Genomic DNA, 22,216 nt, shown 5'->3' with positions numbered 1-22,216 from the left:
CTTGGATAACCACATCCTGAACTCTTTTGTGGTGCTAAAATGTTTTTGTCTTGTATCAGATCTGTCACAAGTTCTCCATTTTTAAAATGTTCCTTCAGTAGTTAAATATGTGCCTGGAATCTAAAGTCCCTAGGAGCGAGTTTTTAATTTCCCAGAGATCTTTCCAGAGCAACACACTCTTGGCTCAAATTGTTTGACTCAAGATTCTGTGCCACGCAAATAGGCCTTAAAAACACAGGCCTTAAAAACACTTCTCAGCCAAGATTATAGAGAACAATGAGCGGGCCAGCAGTTTCTGGAATTACCCACATATAAACCTAAGTCATGAAGCTTCTTCAGTCCTAAAGCTGCCACTAAACAGGAGCAAGTCTTTCTCTAAAGCAGGGTGATCCAACACATGGGAGCCTTTGCTAAGTACCACGGATTTCCTGCCTCATTAGGAAAGCCAATGCTTCAGGGGATGAGGTAGGCAGTTCGCTAGTGGGCTTTTGGCCAGGGCCAAGAGCAGAGGGTAATGTAGACGTGAAGCCTTTTCTCTCTTCCCCCAATCCATCAAAGTCCCCTGATTTGAGCTGCGGGGGGAGGTAAGGAAGTGGCTGGGAATCTGGTCAGTTGTCACCTGCTCCATATCTCCAGGCCAGGCTTTGCCTGGGCTGTTCTCCGCAACTGGCATTTCCTTCCCAGCAGAGATTGGGATGCACTTAGGGAAATGAGGGCTGGCTAGCTGGTCCAGTGTGGTGTAAGAGCGGTAGACTTGTAATCTGGGGAACCGGGTTCGCGTCTCCGCTCCTCCACATGCAGCTTCTGGGTGACCTTGGGCTAGTCACACTTTGAAGTCTCTCAGCCCCACTCACCTCACAGAGTGTTTGTTGTGGGGGAGGAAGGGAAAGGAGAATGTTAGCCGCTTTGAGACTCCTCCTTCTTCTTCCACCTTGGGGTTTGTGTGCCTTGGAGTTGGGATGAGGAGGGCTGCTAGAGCAGGAGTGAAAGGACTGGGATTATTTTGGGATTAGCATGGCTCTGGAGCAGGCTGAGGAGGAGGCCGCAGGCAGGTTGCAAAATCGCCTCCACCACTACTGGTTCCTCCTCCTCTTTGGGGTCGCCATTGTACCTCTGGCTGGGGTGGCACGAGGAGTGTGGAGCTCGTCTGCCTTGTCCCTCGCTACCTATTGGGCTCTCCTTGGTGCATTAACCCTCTTGACCCAGATAATAGCAAAGTGAGGCCATAAAGTCTTGTCTCTTCCTGGGATCCTTGACAAAAGACTTAGAGAGGAAGACCTCAACACATCCTCAGAGGCACTCTTTATCATCTGTTTGTGTAACCAGTTATGAGTCTTATTTCAGACAGCCTCATATCCCATTCCCCTCATGATGGGGGAAAATATGATGAAGAGTTAAGAGAAGCAAGGCCTGGTGAGATCACATTCAATCCCAGTTGTCATCCCTGCCACCCTATCCCCACAGCCACTCTCCTGTATTGCTCAGACAACCTCTGGTGCGCTTCCGACTGAACAGTCTGAAAATGCACTCAGGCTTTGTCCCTGGACTTCGCATTGCCGTTTCTGGTTTGCTCCTTATTTAGCATGTTTCCCTTTTCAATATTCTCAATTAGAAACTCTTCCAGTGTGGGGTGTTGCCTGGATTATTCTTAATCCAGGCTATGGCTCCACTTTAAAAAACAGCCGGTTGTTTCTACCCTAACCGCCCCTCCCCGGGCCACAACTCCCTCCGACCCCAGTTTATTCACTTTTGAGGTGAGGGGTGGGGAGTGTACTGCAGACTAACCCAAGACAACTCCATACCAGGACTGTTTGGAGGATGTCTAGGGGAGGGTAGTCCAGCATTGTGCACACTTCTTCTTCACAGGCTATGTTTATTTAATGGCTTCACAAGAGGCTCCACTAGTTTGACTAGAAGCCTTCAAAAATATTAGTATTATTATTACTATTATTTGTACATTCCCAGCTTTTTTCTTCTGTCAGGGACTCAATTCTACATATTTAATTAAATACGTTAATTGTGTATATTAAATAATATTAACCATATTGCGAACACTTTAATTTGCATTGTGGAATTTTAATTCCGTGTGCAGCCTGAGGATTCTGTGTCAAAGTACTCTTGCAGCCAACTTACTATTTATTAAATTAGTATACTTTGTATAACAACAACAACAACAACAACAACAACAACAACAACTTTTTATATGCCACACATCTGACTGGGTTGCTCCAGCAACTCTGGACTTCTCCCAACAAAAAATAGTAAAAATCCAATCCAACATCAAACACTAAACACTTCCCTGAACAGGGCTGTCCTCAGAAGTTTTTTTAAAATCACAGATCTCCTTGACATCTGACGGGAGGGCATTCTACAGGTTGGGCGTGACTACCAAAAAGGCCCTCTGCCTGATTTCCTGTAAGAGAAAGCCCTCAGAGCTGTATCCCAGTGTCTGGGTTGGATGATGAGGATGGAGGTACTTCTTCAGGTATACAAGGCCAAAGCCGTTTAGGGCTTTAAAGGTCAGCACCAACACTCTGAATTGTGCTTGGAAACGTACTGTGAGCCAACATAGTTCTTTTGGGACTGGTGTTATATGGTTATATGGTGGCTACTCCCAGCCATCAATCTAGCTGCCGCATTCTGGATTAGTTGTAGTTTTCAAGTCACCTTCAAAGGTAGCCCCACATAGAACACATTGCAGTAGTCCAAGTGGGATATAACTGGAGCAGGTACCACCCTGGTGAGACAATGTGCAGGCAGGTAGGGTCTCAGCTGGTGTACCAGATGGAGCTGGTGAACAGCTGCCCTGGACACAAAACTGACCTGTGTCTCCATTTACAGCTGTGAGTCCGGAATGACTCCCAGGCTGTGCACCTGGTCTTTTAGGGACACAGTTACCCCATTCAGGACCAAGGAGTCCCCCATACCTGACCTCACCTCTAAAGTATCTATGCCTAATCTTAATGCCTGTATTTTTTGTCAGCAGTTGTATTTTCACTGTGCAGAGCTACATAGAGAGCAGGGTCTGGTAATTCAAGTCTCTGCTGAACATGTAGTTCTATCCTCAGTTCAATTGTTGGCAAAGCTTCTATTTCTGAATTAGCTGTTGCATTTAATCCCAGTGTTTAATATCTGGTAACTGTTTATTATTTCCATCACAAGAGTACATAGTTACCATAGTATATTCTTCTTATATGTGCCTGTTAAGTTAATCATTCAATCACTGGACGAAGCTCTAGTTTCCCATCCAAAAAAACCTTCAATATGTTTGCATTCCCAGCAACTCTGTATCACTGGCCTACTAGTTAAATGTCATCTTGCAGCCAAGACAGAGACATTCATTATCCTTCTTTGACAATTGTCTGGGGACAAACAAGCTCAGAACCTATGTGGTTACTATTTTTAATATAAACAAATAAAGTGCCCCTGATCCCCTCTAATGTGTATTCCTTGTAATTCTGAATTAGTTTGTATACCATAAGATATTTTGATGACTATTCATATATTGGGAAATCTGAAGCACCCCACGGTGTGCTTAGCATGCTGCCTCGCCAGGATATTTTTCTGCACCATCTGGTCTAGGTATATAACCATCCATCACAAGTCTGTTTGTGAGAACCCCAAAAAATTGGAAGGGGGAAAGAAAGCACAAAATACAGGAGGATTTGTTAGTAGTGGGGTTTTTTGGACGGGGGGAGGGTCTTCCTTTGCCTTTCCCACATCATCATAGTAATTCAGAACATTAGATCAGTTTCTTATGATGAACACCACAGTCAAGAAGTTCCCAGACATGTCTTCAAGGGAACTTACTGTGCTGAATTTAACATCAGAATAATTGCAAAAGACAGCAGTAGAATTCTTCACTCCAACCTCAACATTTTTAATCATATGTCTGTATGACATTAACAGAGACTTCTGAAATCTAGATTAATTCACATTAGTCAATGCTGGCTTATGCACAAATTCCCCCTCTCTTCCGTGGTCTGCTTTTAAGTATAGCATACTAAAATCTGTCAGTCTGATTTAACTGTGGTTTCTGCAAACCAGGATTGCCCCAAATTCTGGTTTGCAAATCCACCTGAAACCACGGTTTAACATCATGGTTTTCAAGTAGTCCTGGTTTTCACTAAGCCTTTTATTATTTTAAAAAATCTGATTCAGAAATCATGGTTGCAGCAAATCATGGAGACCAGGAGACAATGCAAGCTAGTGGTATGTTCCTGATTTGCAGACCATGATGTAAAGATTAGGTGTTGTCTCTGTTAAGAGGTTGACATGAGAGTAGAAATTTGAGTAACTCGCAGTGGAAATCTTTCTACAGTATTCTCAACTTTCAGCCTGTTCACATAGATATTCCCCCTCTTAATAATTTCTCTGCTGTCAGCTGTCCATGGCTGAAACTTCTCAATTAAGCTGATGCATGTGTATCCCTGTAATTTGACAGTTATGATCCTATAAGTGCAAGAACTGGCAGTGGCTAAGGTATAGATGACAGTGTTTGAAATAGATTCCTGCAGGTTTCTTAGGATTATGAATTGTATGGATGTCCAGAAAACATCTCATCTAGTTCTGTCATCTGTGTTTTAGTCATCTCTTTTCAGAATGAATCAATTGCTCTGCCAGGAAGCTTTGTCTTCTTAAAGCAAAGAACAGTAACACAATAAAATTAAGTGAGGGAAATGTATACTCTGCCCTATCTTCAGATCGTCCATCTCATTCCTGAGCTTCAGGCTGCACAATATTTTAGTCCTGGATGTTCTGACTAATAAATAATGGTCATGCCAAATCATATGAGGGAATCATGATGTATAGGGGTATTATCCAAGGGGGAGTAGACTTGATACGCCAAATTTAATTGGTGATCTGCAATGACATTTCAAACTGGGCCTCCAGGCTACAGTGAACTTAACTTGCTTTGCCTCTCTCAGCCGATTTCTTCAGTTCTTTCCGGTTTCTATGCTATGTTGTGCCTGTGCTAAGAACTTTGTAATGTGTGAAGCAGCACTCATAACAACAGAACACACTGGAATTTGATTGGAGCAAGATACAGCTGTTGGCAAACGCCATCTGTTCTTGTTCAGTTAGATGTGATTAACTCCCAAACATTCTGACTCCTGCACCCATATTTTCTGTAGGCGGTTATTCATAAAGTATCAAGGAGAGAAAAGTAGTAAATGTGTGACAATTTGTACAGGGTACAGGGGGTACTGATTGCTCCAAAAATGCAAACACTTTTGTTTGCCTTTCCAGTGCAATGATTTAATGCATTGTTGCTCCCCTCCTCCTTCACATAACACAGCCTTTCCTTTAGGCATTGCTTAATTGAGAGGTTCCGGGGCTCAAGCTTAAGTGGAAATCATTGTCTCTGACTTCCAATGAGCCCTTCCTCCAATGAGCAACAGCAAGCAGTGAGGCAAAAGCACTTTGCATATGCTCACAGCCACTTTCCATATTCTTGTTCATGGCAACAATCTAGTCGAACATTTGGAATCTGCAAAACAACTTTTGATTCATCTTTGCATGCTATGATAAGCAGTCACCTTTCCATTCAGTTTTCTTAATCTGGCTACTGCATTTGCAGTATCTCAGCAAAGGCTCTCTAGTTTTTCTCCACAGTGAGTTTTAGGGACTTCCTTCCTTCCTTCCTTCCTTCCTTCCTTCCTTCCTTCCTTCCTTCCTTCCTCTCTTTCTGTCTTTCTAGGGAGCTCTCATTTATCTTGTGCAGTGTGAGTGAGGCTGTTGGGCTGGGCTTTAGGGGCCCCACCAAGTGGTCAGAGGCAGGCACAATGTCTTGGGAAGCAGGTGACTCCCGGGGTGCACGATGTCACCTCAGTCTGTCCTGCCTTCGAGAAAGCAAGCACACGCCTGCCTGTCATTGATTCCTGTTCCTTTCCGGTTCCTCCCGTTTTTTCATTTTTTCTATGGCTTTTCCCATTCTTTATTGTTACTTTTAGCCATTCGTTTTTCTTTTCTTCATTTTTCTCAATATGCTCCTGTCACCATTTTGGTTTCTCCTTCACCACTCTCTTGCTTACCATCTTGCTGCTCCTATCCTCTTGTTTATATGTTTGTGCTTGTGTGTGTATAGATATAGATATACAGTGTGCTTACAATTTATGCACATTTAACTTGTCTACTTGGCAAAAAAATAAAAAAATAAATAAAAAGAGAGCAGAAACGGGGCAGATTTCCTGGAAAAAGGACTTTGACAATCCCATTTACCATTGAATCTGATGTGTTTTGTCTCTAGATGACCATTGGATCCCTTCCAACACTGCAATTCCATGGCTTTCCTGAATGTGCTTTATTTTACATGGGGTCCCACCAGACACAATCAAATTAAAGAGTACACTGACGGACTGCACTGTAAAAACCATAAATTTGGTGCTTGTCAGCAACACAAAAACATTAATCCAAGGCATGGATCCTTTAGGATATTCATTATTTTTACATAGGATTTTGACAAAATCATGAGTGAATCACATAACATAGCTGTTGACCAGATGACCTATGATGTGGTGGTGAGAAACCTGGGGGGGGGGGTAATTTCAAGACTATCCATTTTACTGGATCCAGCTTGTGGGTGCATGTGTGTCCCTTGTCTCAGTAGCTCACTCTCACTCCATCCCCACAGTCCCCCAGATCACCCCATTTCCCACCCTATCCTCTAGGCAAATCTTTTTTTTCTTTTTTTTTTTGGTCCAGCAGTTCAGGTACGGATCTGAGCCTTGAAAAGGAGTCAAAAATGGAACTGGGAAGGAGCTTCACTCTTTCGACTTCCTTCTTCCGTTCTGTATTTCTGGGGGGAGAAAGATAATCACCCTCACTATCTCATGATGAGGAGGACAGTGAGCAGCGATGGGCTCTACATGGACTAGCTGTGGCTCTCCACATTTTCAGACAGTGTTTTTTCCTCAGCCCTGCCTGTATAGTTGCCAGTGTCAGTCTACATGAGATTTAAGTCTGACCCAGTTCCCCCTTCTACCTCAAAAGGTTCCTGGTTCTTGTTCTCTCATGCTGTCTCATCTCATATCTGCCATCCAGCAGTTTGCCAAAATAGCCAGAATTCTGAAAAAAAATAATCTAAATATTGCAAGCAGAATGCAGAATATTTAGCAAGTGGTTTCCCCCCAGATATATTTTGAAGAGATTAATTTTGTTGCAGAGTCTGACTAGCCATATGCAACCTTGAGAAAAGAAAGGGCTGTATCTTATAATGAGGCACTGACAGAGAGCTAGCCTGAAGGAGCCGAAACTTCTTAGTGGAAGATTAGTTGTTTTCTAAAGTATATACATTAATCAGCTACACTTGAGGTGGTTTCTCCTGCCAGGCCACTGTGTAAGCTGTCTTCAAAATAGATCAGAAGGCTGGGTCTATTATATTCATCATCTGTCTAGTGAGCAATCACTTAAAGTGAAATTAAAAACTGAGAGGCAGAAGTCAATTTTTATAAAAAACTTAATTTGTGGTAATCAGTGTTTTATTATAGTTTTAATGACCTCATAAAGAGTAAGGTGTATTCTGGCAGCTCTAATGTGATATTTTAATCTCTGTGGAAGTCTGAAGTTAAATGTACCTTTCAGAAGTCTGTCATGCTCTGAGGAGTGAAATGTGCACCGGAAATCTGGAAAAGGGAGGCATCCCACGTTCCTCATATTTGAGACCTTGGCTTTCTTCAATATACAACACAACATTAATTGGGGCACAAATTTCAGCTTCTACGTAGTCTTATATTTCCATTGGTTTGTAGTCTTTAGAAGTTATTCCAACAGAACTGGTTGGCTTCTTCTGTATGAATGTTATATCAAGATTAGGTCAGGCTGTTTAGAGCAGGGATTCTCCAAATCCTTTTGTAATTAGCCTTCCTCAATCAAAATCACAGCTCGTTGATTAAGACAGAACAGAGCCTTATTTGTTCGTTTGTTTATTGAAGGAAAAAATTTATCTTTCCTTTCCGCTTTTGAAATGTGCTTTAGGCAGCTAACAATTCAAGCCAGGGCATTTAAAAGCAAGATGATAATGATTGTAATTTTTTTGTTTAATTACTAATAAGAATTCGGGATAGGACAGCAGATAAAAAGAATAGTTAACAGACAAATTTAACTTGTTCCAGAATAGGTGTCTTAAAGTGATGCCAGAAAGACACCAAGGAAGAAACCACACAAATATCTTGAGCCAGGGTGTGCCATAACCTGGTGCAGCCACAGAAGTGAATCCTTTGTCCTCGCTGCCTCTGATTAGAAGCACAGAAAAGCAATATGGCAGTATACACCCACAAGATGGTTATGGGGCTTAGGAATGCAAAATTTTCCCAAGGGATTAAGCATTGATTGCTCCATTTACTCCTCATGCTAACAAGACAAGGAGTGAGGAAGAGAACATAAGAAGACCCAAATAGTCCTCATTCTGTTCCCACAGTGGCCAGCCGGATGGATAGGAGAAGCCCACAAGCTGCTGAGGAGTGCAATAGCATTCTCCCACTCATGTTCCCCAGCACCGCTATTTAGAAGCATACTGTGTCTGGTACTCAAGGTAATATATAGCCATTATGGCTAGTAAGGTAAAGGTAAAGGACCCCTGGACGGTTAACTCCAGTCAAAGGTAACTATGGGGTTGCGGCGCTCATCTCACTTTCAGAAGAAGGGAGTCGACAATTCTGTCCAATTCCCTTTTTTGAAGCCAGTTTAGTTGATGTCATCACTGCAAATTGTAATAGCAAATTCTGCAGTTTAACACTGCAGCGTGTGAAGAAGCACTCTTTCTCTCTCTTCTGTCTGTCCTGAATCTCACACATTTCAGCTTCATTGGATGATATTGGGTTCTAGGGTTATGAGAGAGAGAGAGAGAGAACAATAACGCACCTCCCTATCCACTTTCGTCACACACAATACATAATTTTATGCACTTCACCTTTTAAGCTTATGTAGTGAATAGGGTCCTGCTGCCAGGCCCAGTATAGGTATCCACTGGGAGAGGTTTGGGAGGAGCAGGGACATCCCCGCCAACTATTCACACCACCCATGGGAGCCCTGTTACACTGAGAACCACCAGTTCAGCCATGTTCCCAGTTTCCTCACTCTGTGCACCCTTTGTAACCAGGAGCGGGAATGATGGGCCGTATGTCTGTGGCCATCTGGAAGGCTGTGTCAACTTGCCAATTTCACCATCTGCTGTAAGCTGCTCAGAATTTGGAAATTTGCATTAGCCGTGCTCCAGAGTGCAAAAAAAAAAAAAAAAGCACTTTAAAGAGAGAGACCCCTTGGACCATGGGGGGAGAAATGATATCCAAGGGTTGTTTAGGGAGACTATTTCCTAGTGGTTGTCTGCACAGATGATAGATGTGATGTCATGCATTCTGTCCTCCTCCTTGGACAGTTTTACCCTGGGGAGTAGAGGACTCTGACGAAATCAAAAATAAAACTGCCAAACAGCCTAGTGTGATTTAATCACAAGCCAGCTGCATTGATTCTCCCCTCAGGGTGCGCCATGCATTTGTTTGGAGATAATTTTGTCAGTGTAGTGAGGAGGGAATTGGAAGCCACTGTAAATAGTATACTTGTGATGTGATCAGGTGTACCTTTGTCAGGAAACTCATGTGTGTATTTGATATTTGGGGCTGGTTGAAATTGATTCTTGGTTGAATGAAATTAGTTTATCCCAGCTGTTTGGTGTCTTGTTTTGCATTGTGTGACTGCAGATGCTCAGATGGAGTTTATGTTGCATTCATTGCCTGATTGAAGCAAAGCTGAAAGCTGCTCTTGCTTTGCTCAGCACGTTGCCTTGTGAATGTTTGCTGCTAATATGCTTTTGTTTGTCCTGAAAAGCTTATACACAAGTCCAAGGTCATATCTGGAAAAGAATGAGAGAGAAAGAGTAGCAGCTGACAAATAGAGCCTAGTGGTGCTGCTTTTAAGAGTGGCTGAGGGACCTATTTCACTTCTTTTGGGAATTCTATAGTCCTTATGAAGTCACATGAAAGCATCATTTTAATATTTTGGAGAACATAATTTAAGTTGCTGGGTTCTGATAATGTACCCTTTCATACTAGATTCTTAAAAGTAGATGTTGGCACTGCAATAGATGGTGATAAATGTTGGATTTTCGTACTTGTCGCATTTTATAGAATTGTAGAGTTGGAAGGCACCCAAGGGTGATCTAGTCCAACCCCCTACAATGCAGGAATCACAACAAAAGCATCCCTGACACATGGCCATCCAGCCCTTCTTTCAAGGAATTCTGACTTAAATGTGCACTATCCACCCTTTCTTTCCTTTACAGCCTTAGGCTGTAAGATGCTGAAAAACCAGAGGCCATCCAGTGGGCTTCGTAGTTCAGCCAGGGACTTTGAAACCTGTTTTACTAAATCCACAAAGAACCAGCAGCTCTTCTTGAAGATAATTTTTTATGGTTTTAAACTTACATTTTTTTAAAAAGTGCATAGCTAAGCATGCAAATTTCTTGGAATATATTGGTTGATATTCAACTAAATTTTACCCACAGTAGACTCATTGAAATTAATGAACATGGGAGGTCTGTTCTGAGTAAAACTTAGTTGAATACCAACCCACCCCCACATTAACATGATTGTCTATTAAAATAATTGGAAGCATATCAAAACCTACAAAATAACCTTTCATGCTTCTAATGATGAAGAGGAGTTAGCCTGTGTTGTAAACAAGAAGAATCAGGCATGAAGTATTAAGTCACCTGCAAACCAGCAAGTATTTCATTGTGCTTTCCTTAGCTGTAACTGCGGTAAAAACTAATTAGATTATTATTGATTTCGCTTTGCTCCTGCCAGAACACATCAGTCAGCGAACACGTTTTTTCAGACCTCACCAAAACTGGGTTCCCTAATGGTGCAGGTTAACCATGTCGTAATAAGGTTTACACAAAATCTCCTGCAGGAAGGATTCAAACAAAGATTAAATAAGGCTTTCTGTCTCTTTCAATGTTTAGAGCCTTTCACCATGTTTAGGTCCCAGTGTCATCTGTAATGCACAATAAGTTTAGAGACGGTACATGCAAAAGAGCATGGCACACAATGGATCTTTTGTTCTCAGTGGATTTTAAAGTAAGTAAAACACCTTAGAAGTAAACATAAGCCAAAAGCTGCACTTCAAGTGAGGTATTCTGATGGTTATCTGAGACGCTGCCCTACGAAACTGGATTGTTATGTTGTTTACGAACATGAGCAAGACACTGTTCTTCATTGTAGCCTTATTGGTAACAGAGAAGGAGAAGCAGGATGGAGAACTAATTTACGTTATGAAATCCTGCTAATAACTAAAGGGTTGTCTGCACTTCAGGTTAACTTGCTGCTGTTCAGTGAAATGTCAGCTTTCATGACTTATAGCACTTGGCATAGAGCAACGTGGTCCTTTGCACCCTCATAATAATTGTATCCTACACCCAATTTTAACAGGATCTTACAGTCATGGGAAAAAGAAAGTGCACTCTCTTTGAATTTTGTGGTTTTACATATGAAGACATAGTAACAATCATCTGTTCCTTAGCAGGTCCTCAAATTAGGTAAATACAATTTAAGATGAACAACAACACATAACATATTACACTGTCTCATGATTTATTTAACAGAAATAAAGCCAAATTGGAGAAATCATGTGTGAAAAACTAAGTACACCCTTCCTGCTTCCATAGGAATTAAGTAGCAGATAGGTGCTGCTAATCAAATGCCCTTGCTTAATTGATCATCAGCAAGTGTAAAGGTAAAGGTACCCCTGACCGTTAGGTCCAGTTGCGGATGAACAAGTATGGTTTGTTTGAAAGGTTTGCCAGGAGAAAGCGTCTTCTCTCTAAAAAGAACATGGCAGTGCGAGTTAGGTTTGCAAAGTTGCCTATCAGCAAACCACAAGACTTCTGTAACAATGTCCTTTAGACAGAGAAGATCAAAGTGAAGGTGTTTGGCCATAATGCACAGCACCACGTTTGGCAAAAACCAAACACAGAATATCAGCACAAGCACCTCATACCAATTGTGAAGCATGGTGGTGGAAGGGTGATGATTTGGGCTTGTTTTGCAGCCACAGGACCTGGGAACCTTGCAGTCATTGAGTCGACCATGAACTTCTCTGTATACCAAAGTATTCTAGAGTCGAATGTGAGGCCATCGGCCCGACAGCTAAAGCTTGGCCGAAATTGGGTCATGCAATAGGACAAGGATCCCAAGAACACCAGCAAATCTACTGCAGAATGGCTGAAAACAAACAGAATCAAGGTGTTGCAATGGCCCAGTCAAAGTCCAGACCTCAACCCAATTGAAATGCTGTGTGGGACTTTAAGAGAGCTGTTCATAAACAGATGCCAGCAAACCTCAAAGAACTGAAGCAATGTTGTAAAGATCAATGGGCCAAAATTCCTCCACAACGATGTGAGAGACTGATAAAGTCCTACATAAAACAATTATTTCAAGTTATTGCTACTAAAGGTGGTTCTACAAGCTATTGAATCATAAGGTGTACTTAGTTTTTCACACATGGCTTTTCCATTTTGGCTTTATTTCTGTTAAATACATCATGAGATAGTGTAATATGTCATGCGTTGTTCATTACGAGGTTGTATTTACCTAATTTGAAGACCTGCTAAGGAACAAATGATTGTTATTATGTCTTCATACATAAAACCAAAAAATTAAAAGAGAGTGCACTTTCTTTTTCCTATGACTGTATATAAATGTGGCTGTATATAAATGTGGCTTGGTTTCCACCACCATGTAAGGTCCATTTAAGAAACGAAAATTTGGCATCTTATAAGAGTTACAGTCTCCTTTGGGGGAATCAGTATAAATGTCGAGAGGGCAACAAAAGATTTGATTGGGAAGAGAGACAGTGGAAGTAGTTGTTGATGAGAATAATTTGCCACCAGATGTTGGAAGCAGGGCACCTCACAAACCCACTTGCTAGGCTGTAAAGCTGTAGTTCCTGTATAAAAGGTCTTTTTGCTGTCCATTAAGGCAGCACTGGTATCAAGAGAAGCACAGCCAGTGAAAAGGAGAAGTAGGTTGTATTACTGCTAGCGGCCCTCACGGCTTCTTTACGTCTGGCAGCAGTTGCACGCAGTCTCAGGAGCAGTGGGGTAGCAAACTGATGCAGTAATGCCAGCAGCAACCGCTCTATGGGGTTAAAAAAAATAATGGACCCACGGGTGGCATGCACAAAAAACTCCCATTTCATAGAAGGTACACCAGGCCCTATATAGCCGTTAGTTGTGAGATGATGGTAAAATAAACTTGAACTATTTAAAGCTAGAATGGCATAGTGATCAAGAGAGTGTTACAAATCAGAGCACCACAGCTAGAATCTCACCTCTGCCTTGCACTCACTTAGGCAAGCCACACTTTCTCAGCTTGAATGCCACCACCTGCAGTTTGGGAATAATTCTGACCTACCTAACAGGGTTGTTGGAAAAAACAGTATGTAAAATGCTTTGACTATGTTAAAGTGCTGTATAAGTGCTGTGTACTGTTGATTCTGTTTGCTGTAATTATAAACTTGAAATGTTGACATGTTGAAAGCTAAACGCTAGTGGAAGCACGCCAAGCAGGACATGTCTAATATGGGTGCAACATTAGATCCATATATAAAAAATGCCACAGGTTGAAAGTAGTGCCTCAAGAAAGGTTCGGTCTAAAAAAATTAAAAGGTATCTACTTCTGCAGTAAATGTATTGGCACAGTCATTTGCTCTGCTTTATCTGCAACTGATCTCCCAATAACCTGCTCTGTGGAGATTCTCTTACTGTTTTTGTTCTTCTCTCAACCATTGCATGAACAAAGGATTGCTTGTTAAACTTTGCTGTTATTATCAAACTTACTTTAAAGGTGCTCAGATACTAGGTCAAGGAAGGTGGTGTAAATACCTGAGACATGAACTGATAAACGGATAAATCTTGGCTGGATTTTTGTGATTTCTTCTCCACTTTTTATTTTTATTTTTTAATTAATTGCAGCAGACAGAAGGAGGGGCACAGACGGATGGCCAGCCGTCACAGACACAAAGCAACGAGAGTACCGAGAGCAAATCTACTCCAAAGCGGCTGCATGTCTCCAACATTCCCTTCCGCTTTCGGGATCCTGATCTCCGACAGATGTTTGGGGTATGTTAATATGTCCTTTAAGGAACCATAGGCCTGTATCTCTTTCTCTCACCCCCCCCCCCGGAAGGTTTAAAATGAGTAACAATTTAAAACATAATATATTCTCACGAGGCCCCACCCTGTTTGGGTGGGGGGTGCCTCGGGACTGCAGTTTTCCCCCCTCAAAGTCACCGCAGTCTGACAGAGAAGAATTAAGTACACCTGTGCCTCAGGTGTGTTCAGTTGCATAGTGCAGTTCCCTCAGGGGTCTGGATCCGGTTCTTTGAGATCAAACAAGGAGGATCCAGGTGGTGTGAATATGTAACTGTGAGTTAATGTTTTCCTTCTGAAGGACACATTCATTTCCTGAAAATGACGTTCCTCCTCAAGATCCAATTAAAAAGAGTATACCCTAGTTTCAATCTTTTGGCTTTAGGATTGTGGGCTTTCAGGCTGCTAGCATGTCTGTTTTACACTCCCAACCTGAACCTGATGGCTTTTGTCTTTAGCAAGCAAGAATAAAATATTGTTCAGAATTGAATTTCTAAACATGTGGAAATACATGCCGTGTCAAAGGGGGTGGGTGGGGCGGAAAACAAATCTTTGAATGTCATACACTTGGATTTCTAAAATGCTGTTGGAAAATACTGAATTTCTAAAATACAGTAGATCAAGTTGCTCACTGAAGGTTGAGAGTGTAAGATAAGAGAGAACGATTAGCTCAGGGTCACCCACTGAGCTTCACAGCTTAGCCAAACTTGGAACCTGGGTTTACCAGTCCTAGTCTGCCACTAACCACTACACAAGAATGGTGCTCACTGTACAGTACAGTGGTACCTCGGGTTACAAACTTAATTTGTTCTGGAGGTCCGTTCTTAACCCAAAACCGTTCTTTTGCTAATGGGGCCTCCCGCTGCCACCATGCGATTTTAGTTCTCATCCTGGGGCAAAGATCTCAACCTGAGGTATTACTTCTGGGTTAGCAGAGTTTGTCACCCCAAGTGTTTGTAACCCTAAGCGTTTGTAACCCAAGGTAACCAGCAGAAGCCATAGAAATAAAGTTCTCTTTTTCCCTCTGACAGCCGATTTGACAGCTGTCAAACTCCTCAGCACTTCATCAACAGGCTCTCTCTTCCATATTACTCACGGGTTTTAACTTTACAGTCCAATTGTTCCAAGGAAAAAGTCAGTGCTCTCCGTCAATGGCTTGCGGCTTCACTCCACAGGAGGAGCAATGAACTCACAGCACTGCGCCGCACCCCGTCCCTGTTCCGAAGCCTTTAAAAAGGCTCCTTCACGGTTTGGGGGGGCACAAATGGTGCCCGCCGAGTCACCAGGTTCACAGGCATCCGCGCCTGTGATTTTTGAGGGTCCCCGCGTCGCCGCCGCGGACGAGACCCGATCCTATGGAGCAGATTCCCTCCGGAGCTCGGAGGGAATCCGCCATGAAATAATGTCGCTAACCCGGAAGTCCAATGTAGACAATCTTTTAAATTCCCCAGAATTCAGAAAGCAAAAATTATCTGCCACGTTTTCCAAATTTTTGATACCAGGGGACATAGGTTTGAGGTTTGGGGGGGGGTTAATGCAGTAATGTTGGGGAGACATTTCACTCTTGGCCTGACAAAGTTACTTATTCCCCCATCCATCACATTGGGTATGTGGCACCCTTACAGTTTGTCTTAATTGCCTCCCAGTTCCCTGTTCACCTAATTGGTCAGGGCTCAAGGACAAGACCGTGCTTTTTTTTTTTTTTTTTTTTAAGCAGTAGTGATACCTCTGGGATTTCTTTGTGCCTATCGGTTGTAGCTTAAGGATGAGTCCCAGTGCATCCTTACTCCCTCTCAGGCTGAAAACAGTGATCGTATATTGGTAAAGAGAGGGAATGAAATTCATTAATTTAATATTCTCTGTCTATCCTAGCCATCACATGAAATTCTTCTGATAAATATGTGCATGTTTCATGGAGCCTTAAGGTAGCACATTACCTTTAGCATTCACAGGTGGGAGGAAAGTCCTAAACCAACTCCCGAGCAATTCCAGATTACATTAGACTAGAAAAATGTTTTGCAATTCCCGTCTCCACCAAATTACTGGTTACCATTTACCGTCATTCTACTTAGGGTAAATGTTTTGTCTGGAAGGTTATTCCAGTGGCATAAAAGTAAAAGGGGAAGTGCACATGAACTGTGGTGCCTGTGGGTTTCATCTTTCCTTTTACTTAATTGGAAGCTTTGGTTTTCCTGGCTCTGACTTTAGCCACAGGGATAGAGCCTGTTAAAACTGCTTTTTTTACTTCTTAGGCACACATGCGTGAGCATGTGCCATTTTGAAGCTTGGGGTAGGCTCTACACTTGGAGCAGGGAAGCAATCAGAAATTCAGTTCTGATTTCCTGCTCGTACAGCATTTCCAAACAACATAAAATCAGTCTGGAACTATAAAATGGGACAGTGAAATATTAACCCTAGTTGTGGTGTTCTTATTATTACTGCAGTAAGAGAGCTTTCCCTTGGGTGAATCATATTAAACGAGCCCTTTATCCTGTAGGGGACCTATGATTGCAGCTTCTGCAATATCCCGCCGCCCAGCCTTTCCCAGTGTCAGGTTCGATTGTTTCAATGTCATCTATGAAAGACTTAAGGCCTTTGCCTCAAGTGAATTTTCCAAAAATACATGAACAGAGAGAAACTGCGTAGTTAGCAGGAAAATGGGCCATGAGAGAATATTATTACGTGGGAGGAGTGAAAAAGTCCCTGAAGGATCCAGCAACAGCCTGGAGGTCAGCTTTGCCCTGGAGCATAAAGCATCAACTTACGTTGTCATGCAATGTAAAAAAGACCATCAGGACTGACAATGATGGCTGATCTCAAAGTGCTCTGCAAATTTTCCACAGCTGATTTCCAAAGTCTCAGATGTTCCTGACTGTAGGCCAGAAGTCACAATTAGTTGTGGTAAAGGAGGACTTCTTTGCCACTGTGTGCACACAGTAGCCACAATTATGTGCTCCCACCTGTGTTCAGTCGAATTGACTATGGGACTTGCACACTACCTATACTCTAGTTATCATTGGGCTTGTTTCATTGAGCAAAGCTCCTCAGAAAAGCAAGGGGTCAGTTAGTCTCTACAATGCTGAAAAGCACACCTAGGAATTATATGGTCCTTTCTATCTTGCTATTGCATACTGAAACTAGGGCCTTGATGGGAGCACCAGCCATGTTGACTGGAAAATCCCCTAGAGCATTTAAGAATCCCTTAATTCCATAACTGTGGAGCCATTCTAGCTGGGCCCTCACCTTTGCAGGGAGTTCTCACCATCATCAGTACAGACTATTTGGTACTCTTGATTGTTGGTATCTTCCAGGAGCTGCTTTGTGGCTTGGGAGCCAGAGGTACAGTGTTACAGTGGTTCCCCTCATACCTGCAGGGATGCTACAAGGGAATGGCATAAGGGGACTTCTGCTCAGTCTTTGGCTCTTGAGCTGTGAGGTCCTGCAGGGTTCCCTCTTGTCTCCCGTTGAGGTTAACATCTGTATATGAAGCTGTTGAAAGTGGCCATCTAAGGATTTGGAGCACAGTGTCATCAGTATGCTCCATACTGTTTGAATCAAATGCCGGATCAAAGCCTGGAGGCAGGATTGAGTTCAATGAGGGCTAATAGAATAAACCATTGTAAGATGGAGGCAGTGTTGGTGAGTGGTTCTTGTGTTCAGGAATTGTTGTTCTAGATAGAGTCAAATTGTTCTTGAAAGAGCAGGAGGTAACTGTCAAACAAGTAATCATCACCATCAACTTCATTGTTTATTGAACTTATTAGTCACTTTTTATGAAAAGTAAATCAAATCAACAGTACAAACATTAAAACAAATAAAAAACTAAAACAAAATGAAAGCTAAAAACATTCACATACAAAAAGGCCGTCTTAACACATCCCACTCACTAAAGGCAGCCACAATATCTAAAACTTCAGGTTGAAAGCCTTACTGAAAAGAAATGCAAGCATCACATTAATGCTTGCTTTTTTATTTAAAACAATTACCCGGGAGCAATAATACCTGAGTTTTGATTTTTTTAAAGGCAAAGTAAATATTATTATTTTTATTATTATTATTATTATGCAAACTATGACTATTTTATTTAGACTCTTGATCAAATTGCTTGCAAATTTATTATTCATTGCATGAAGCAACACTGTTCTACCCATTAAGTATCAGTCCTTGTTTTTGGAAAATTTAGGGTATTATTTCAGATAAGTTCTGTTGCTTAGTATCTTTGCATATGCACGGAGTCAAACAGAAACACTTGATTTCACATGTATAGTGGTACCTCGGGTTACATACGCTTCAGGTTACATATGCTTCAGGTTACAGACTCCGCTAACCCAGAAATAGTACCTCAGGTTAAAAACTTTGCTTCAGGATGAGAACAGAAATCATGCTCTGGCAGCGCGGCAGCAGCAGGAGGCCCCATTAGCTAAAGTGGTGCTTCAGGTTAAGAACAGTTTCAGGTTAAGAACAGACCTCCGGAACGAATTACAGTGGTGCCCCGCAAGACGAATGCCTCGCAAGACAAAAAACCCGCTAGACGAAAGGGTTTTCCGTTTTTCGAGGCGCTTCGAAAGACGAATTTCCCTATGGGCTTGCTTCGCAAGACGAAAACATCTTGCGAGTCTTGCAAGTTTTTTTCCCTTTCCCCCCTTTTTCTAAGCCTCTAATAGCCGCTAAGCCGCTAATAGCCACTAAGCCGCTAATAGCCGCTAATAGCGCTAAGCCGCTAATAGGGATGCTTCGCAAGACGAAAAAACCGCTAGACGAAGAGACTCGCGGAACGGATTATTTTCGTCTTGCGAGGCACCACTGTAAGTACTTAACCCAAGGTACCACTGTATTCATCTGTCTGTTGGCATTTATAAATTCTGTAGCACAAAATGTGGGTTGCATGACCAAAGGTTTGGGAATATGCTTATCCTAGGTAGTGTAAAATTTATATTTATTTGCAAGCTGATACGTTCAGTCAATATATGAACCAATTAGTATATATGCTTGTTCAAGAAATATATGAATTTAAAAATTGGTAAATTGATTCAATTCAGTCATTTAAATCTGACTTCTGCACTCTTATGTATTTAAATCATTGACTTAATTGCCCTGATTTAATGTAATCCACCCTAGCATGCACTTAAAATTCTGGTCTCAGGTGTTCAGAGCCCTAAGGCTTAATGATGTTTGTTGACAAGATATACAGACAAGATTTGTTTTTGAGAAAGCTGTGTGAAAATACAACCCAGTGTCTAATAAAACAAGCTAGGATCCTTTCTACGACTTTCTTACCTTACCTTTGGAAATATACCATTTATTTGACTTGAAGCTAGCAAGAATTGTAAGCTGTTTTCACACACTTGAGACTACTTCAGTATTTACAGGCTGTGTGTCATCTCAGTTATTTGTAAAACTTCCTGTGTGGACTGGTCTATTGTAGAGGAAACAGTATACTCTGCCTCAAATGAATGAGAGAATCAGAGAATTGTCGAGTTGGAAGGGACCACCAGGGCCATCTAAGGAGTGCACTTATTAATCTGAAGATTATAATGATTCAGATGTGGAGCTGAAAATAGTTGCATTCAAAATTTGCTCCATTGTAATTATTATTGAATTGCTGAAGTGATGAATGGGTAAATTTCTTTTGTTTTTGTTGTTGCCAAATTGCAGCTGAATGGTCTCCTTCGAAACATAGGTCCCAGCTCTAAGGACAACACATTAAACCCACTTTATGGGGCTGTTGGGGTCCTGCTTTAAGCTGGCAAGACAGCAACTAGCCCTTGCCAGATAGTATTAAAGGCATAGGGACACCCCCCCCCATGGGGGGATCAGGGGACTGAACTATCTAGCTACTACTTTCTTACTGTATGAGTTCAATGTCTAATTCAGCACTGTCCAAACAGTGAATACTGCTGGCCTAGTTAGTTCAATGCCTCTAGGGAAAGTCATGTTGTTTACTGTAAAATTTAGAAGAGTTGACAACAAGCCGGTAATAGTTACATTCAGATGGACAGGGAGTTTGGGGGTGGAGAGAGATATAAAGCTTATAAGACAGGCAACGGTGACCTCTTTTTATTTTAATTTTTGTGTGTGGCTATGACTCATACATTTTGAGTCAGTCAGTTCTGAAATCATTATGCTTAATGAAGCACCATATGCTCATATCCCCTTTGGATAAGAAACGAGGCCTACAATTACTCAGTGGGATTTACTTCTGAGTAGACATCTATAGAATTGCACTGTCAGGATGGAGCTATATCTGCAGTGTCCTTACATATGTTAAAGAAAGCATTTTTTATTAGGACGACCCTGTTTTTAATGCCTGTTGGGGGTTTAAGGGGGAGTATAGGAAGTGTGGCGTCTTTGAGTACAAGAAATAGCACATAGGGTTGAGTTTAATGGAGAAGCAATTTAAAAATGGCAGAGACACACCAGCATCTGGAAGTAGTGCAAGAACTTATGAATGCCAGGGGGGCTACTACCATAGCATTCATTTGCCCTGTAGTAACCCATACTGTAATGCACTGAGAGTTTCTTAGTGCATTACTGTGTGGGTTACTACAGGGCAAATGAAGCATCTGGCCTCCATTGGTTCAGCTTAATGTGATGATTAGAAAGTTCATCAACACTCCTTCAGCTGAGGGAACTTGTTAGTGGTGGGATTCAACTTAAGTTGAATTAAAGCTAGAGAAAGAATTAAGCTAGAGAAAGGCAAATAAGGAGGCTGGAAAGCTCACAGGAAAGAGGTCCCATGAGGTAGGGAAGCTAAAAGGAAGAGGAAAAAGGAGCAGGGTGACTGAAGAAATGGTGCAAAGCATGGAACAGAACAGAAATGAAAAAACTGAGGGAAAGGAACGGGGGAGAAGCCTGAGGAAAACATAAAGCTAATGGAATTGGGTTGGCTCTGAAAAACCCATACAAAGCCTAAGGGTATAGGCACATAGGAAACTGCCTTATAGGGAGTCATGCCATTGGGTATGCGCACTGCCTATTTCAGGGTTTCAGGCCAGAGACATTCCCAGCCCTGTATGGAGATGCCAGGGATTAAACCAAAGCCTGCCAAGTAGGTGTTCTGCCACTGAGCTACATGTCAGTGTGTTAGATGGAAGGGAGTTGATAGACTAGCAGGACATAGCTGACTTCCCATGGTAAGCATAAGGAAGCCAAGGGTGATTGTCTCTCTAGTTTTATGTTACGTCATGCCTGCTGTGGCAGCCAGTTTGTGACATGCTCACAGCGCTCTTTCAAAATCCAAAATGTGTCCTGGTCCATAAAGTTTGGTGAACCCTGTCATAAGGTCTCCAGGCAAGCTGCAACATACTTAATGTAAACATAACTACTTTATACTATCAATACATTCATTTAAAAAACGCACACACGATTCATAAAAAAATTCAAAACAATATTCTCCGTAATAGCCACAGGAAGCTTTGACAGCAAAAAACCCACCATCATCTTAGTTTATCAGAAAGCCTGAGGGGAAAGGTAAGTTTTTAGCTATCACTGCAAAGATATCAGCAAAGGTGCCAATCAGAATTCATTAGGAGAGCATTCCACAGACAAAGAGAACCACAATTAAAAAGGCCCTCTTTCTTGACATCATCCTCCAAGCCTCCTTCAGAGAAGAGCCCTGGAGACTTGTCCTTCTATACGCATTGTAGTTCTGTCTCTAACAGTGCTTTCCACCAGTTTTCCTAGAACTGATGAGCCAGCCTAAAATTTCTGGAGTGGAGTAGCTGGAAAAGGAGGATGCAGGAAGAGAGACCTAGGTCCCCTCACACTCTCACCACCCAACAGCAGCCACCTGTTCCTTCACTCTCTTGCCCCAGAAGCAAAAGCTCCGAAACATCCCCACCCATGTGGTGTTGCATGCCTCCACTTGTTCTCTGCGCATGTTAAAGCAGTACCACCCATGTGGAAGAAGCCAGTATCAGTTGACTCTGGGAACTGTAAGGTTTGCAGGAGTACCCCCCTCCCGCCTCGCCCCGCCAAAAAATATATATCTGAGTAAAATATCCATAAAGCTGGGGGGGGGGGGCAGATTCCAAAACAGCATAATGAGGACCGAGCATGCTCTGTGACCCT

The 22,216-nt window shown here is 42.2% G+C and overlaps 1 protein-coding gene across 25 annotated transcripts in view; it reads left to right on the top strand.

Moving 5' to 3' along the window:
* Positions 1-22,216, top strand: part of RBFOX2 (RNA binding fox-1 homolog 2) — a gene marked incomplete at its 5' end in the record, with an annotated part of 173,195 nt that overhangs the window by 109,788 nt on the left and 41,191 nt on the right. For 20 of the 25 annotated variants that reach the window (XR_014160931.1, XR_014160932.1, XR_014160933.1 and 17 more), the window contains one exon: positions 13,970-14,116. Coding sequence is in view for 21 of the 25 variants with exons in the window: in XM_081879507.1 (XP_081735633.1) it covers positions 13,970-14,116 (147 nt within the window). The remainder of the gene's footprint in view (positions 1-13,969; positions 14,117-22,216) is intronic. The other 5 variants (XM_081879493.1, XM_081879492.1, XM_081879506.1 and 2 more) reach the window with 1 other exon arrangement.

This window comes from Podarcis erhardii, assembly GCF_964252035.2.
Source record: "Podarcis erhardii genome assembly, chromosome: 10".
Classification (NCBI taxonomy): domain Eukaryota; kingdom Metazoa; phylum Chordata; class Lepidosauria; order Squamata; family Lacertidae; genus Podarcis; species Podarcis erhardii.
The sequence above is the reverse complement of the archived record's forward strand: the minus strand, read 5'-3'. Positions and strand labels throughout refer to the sequence as shown.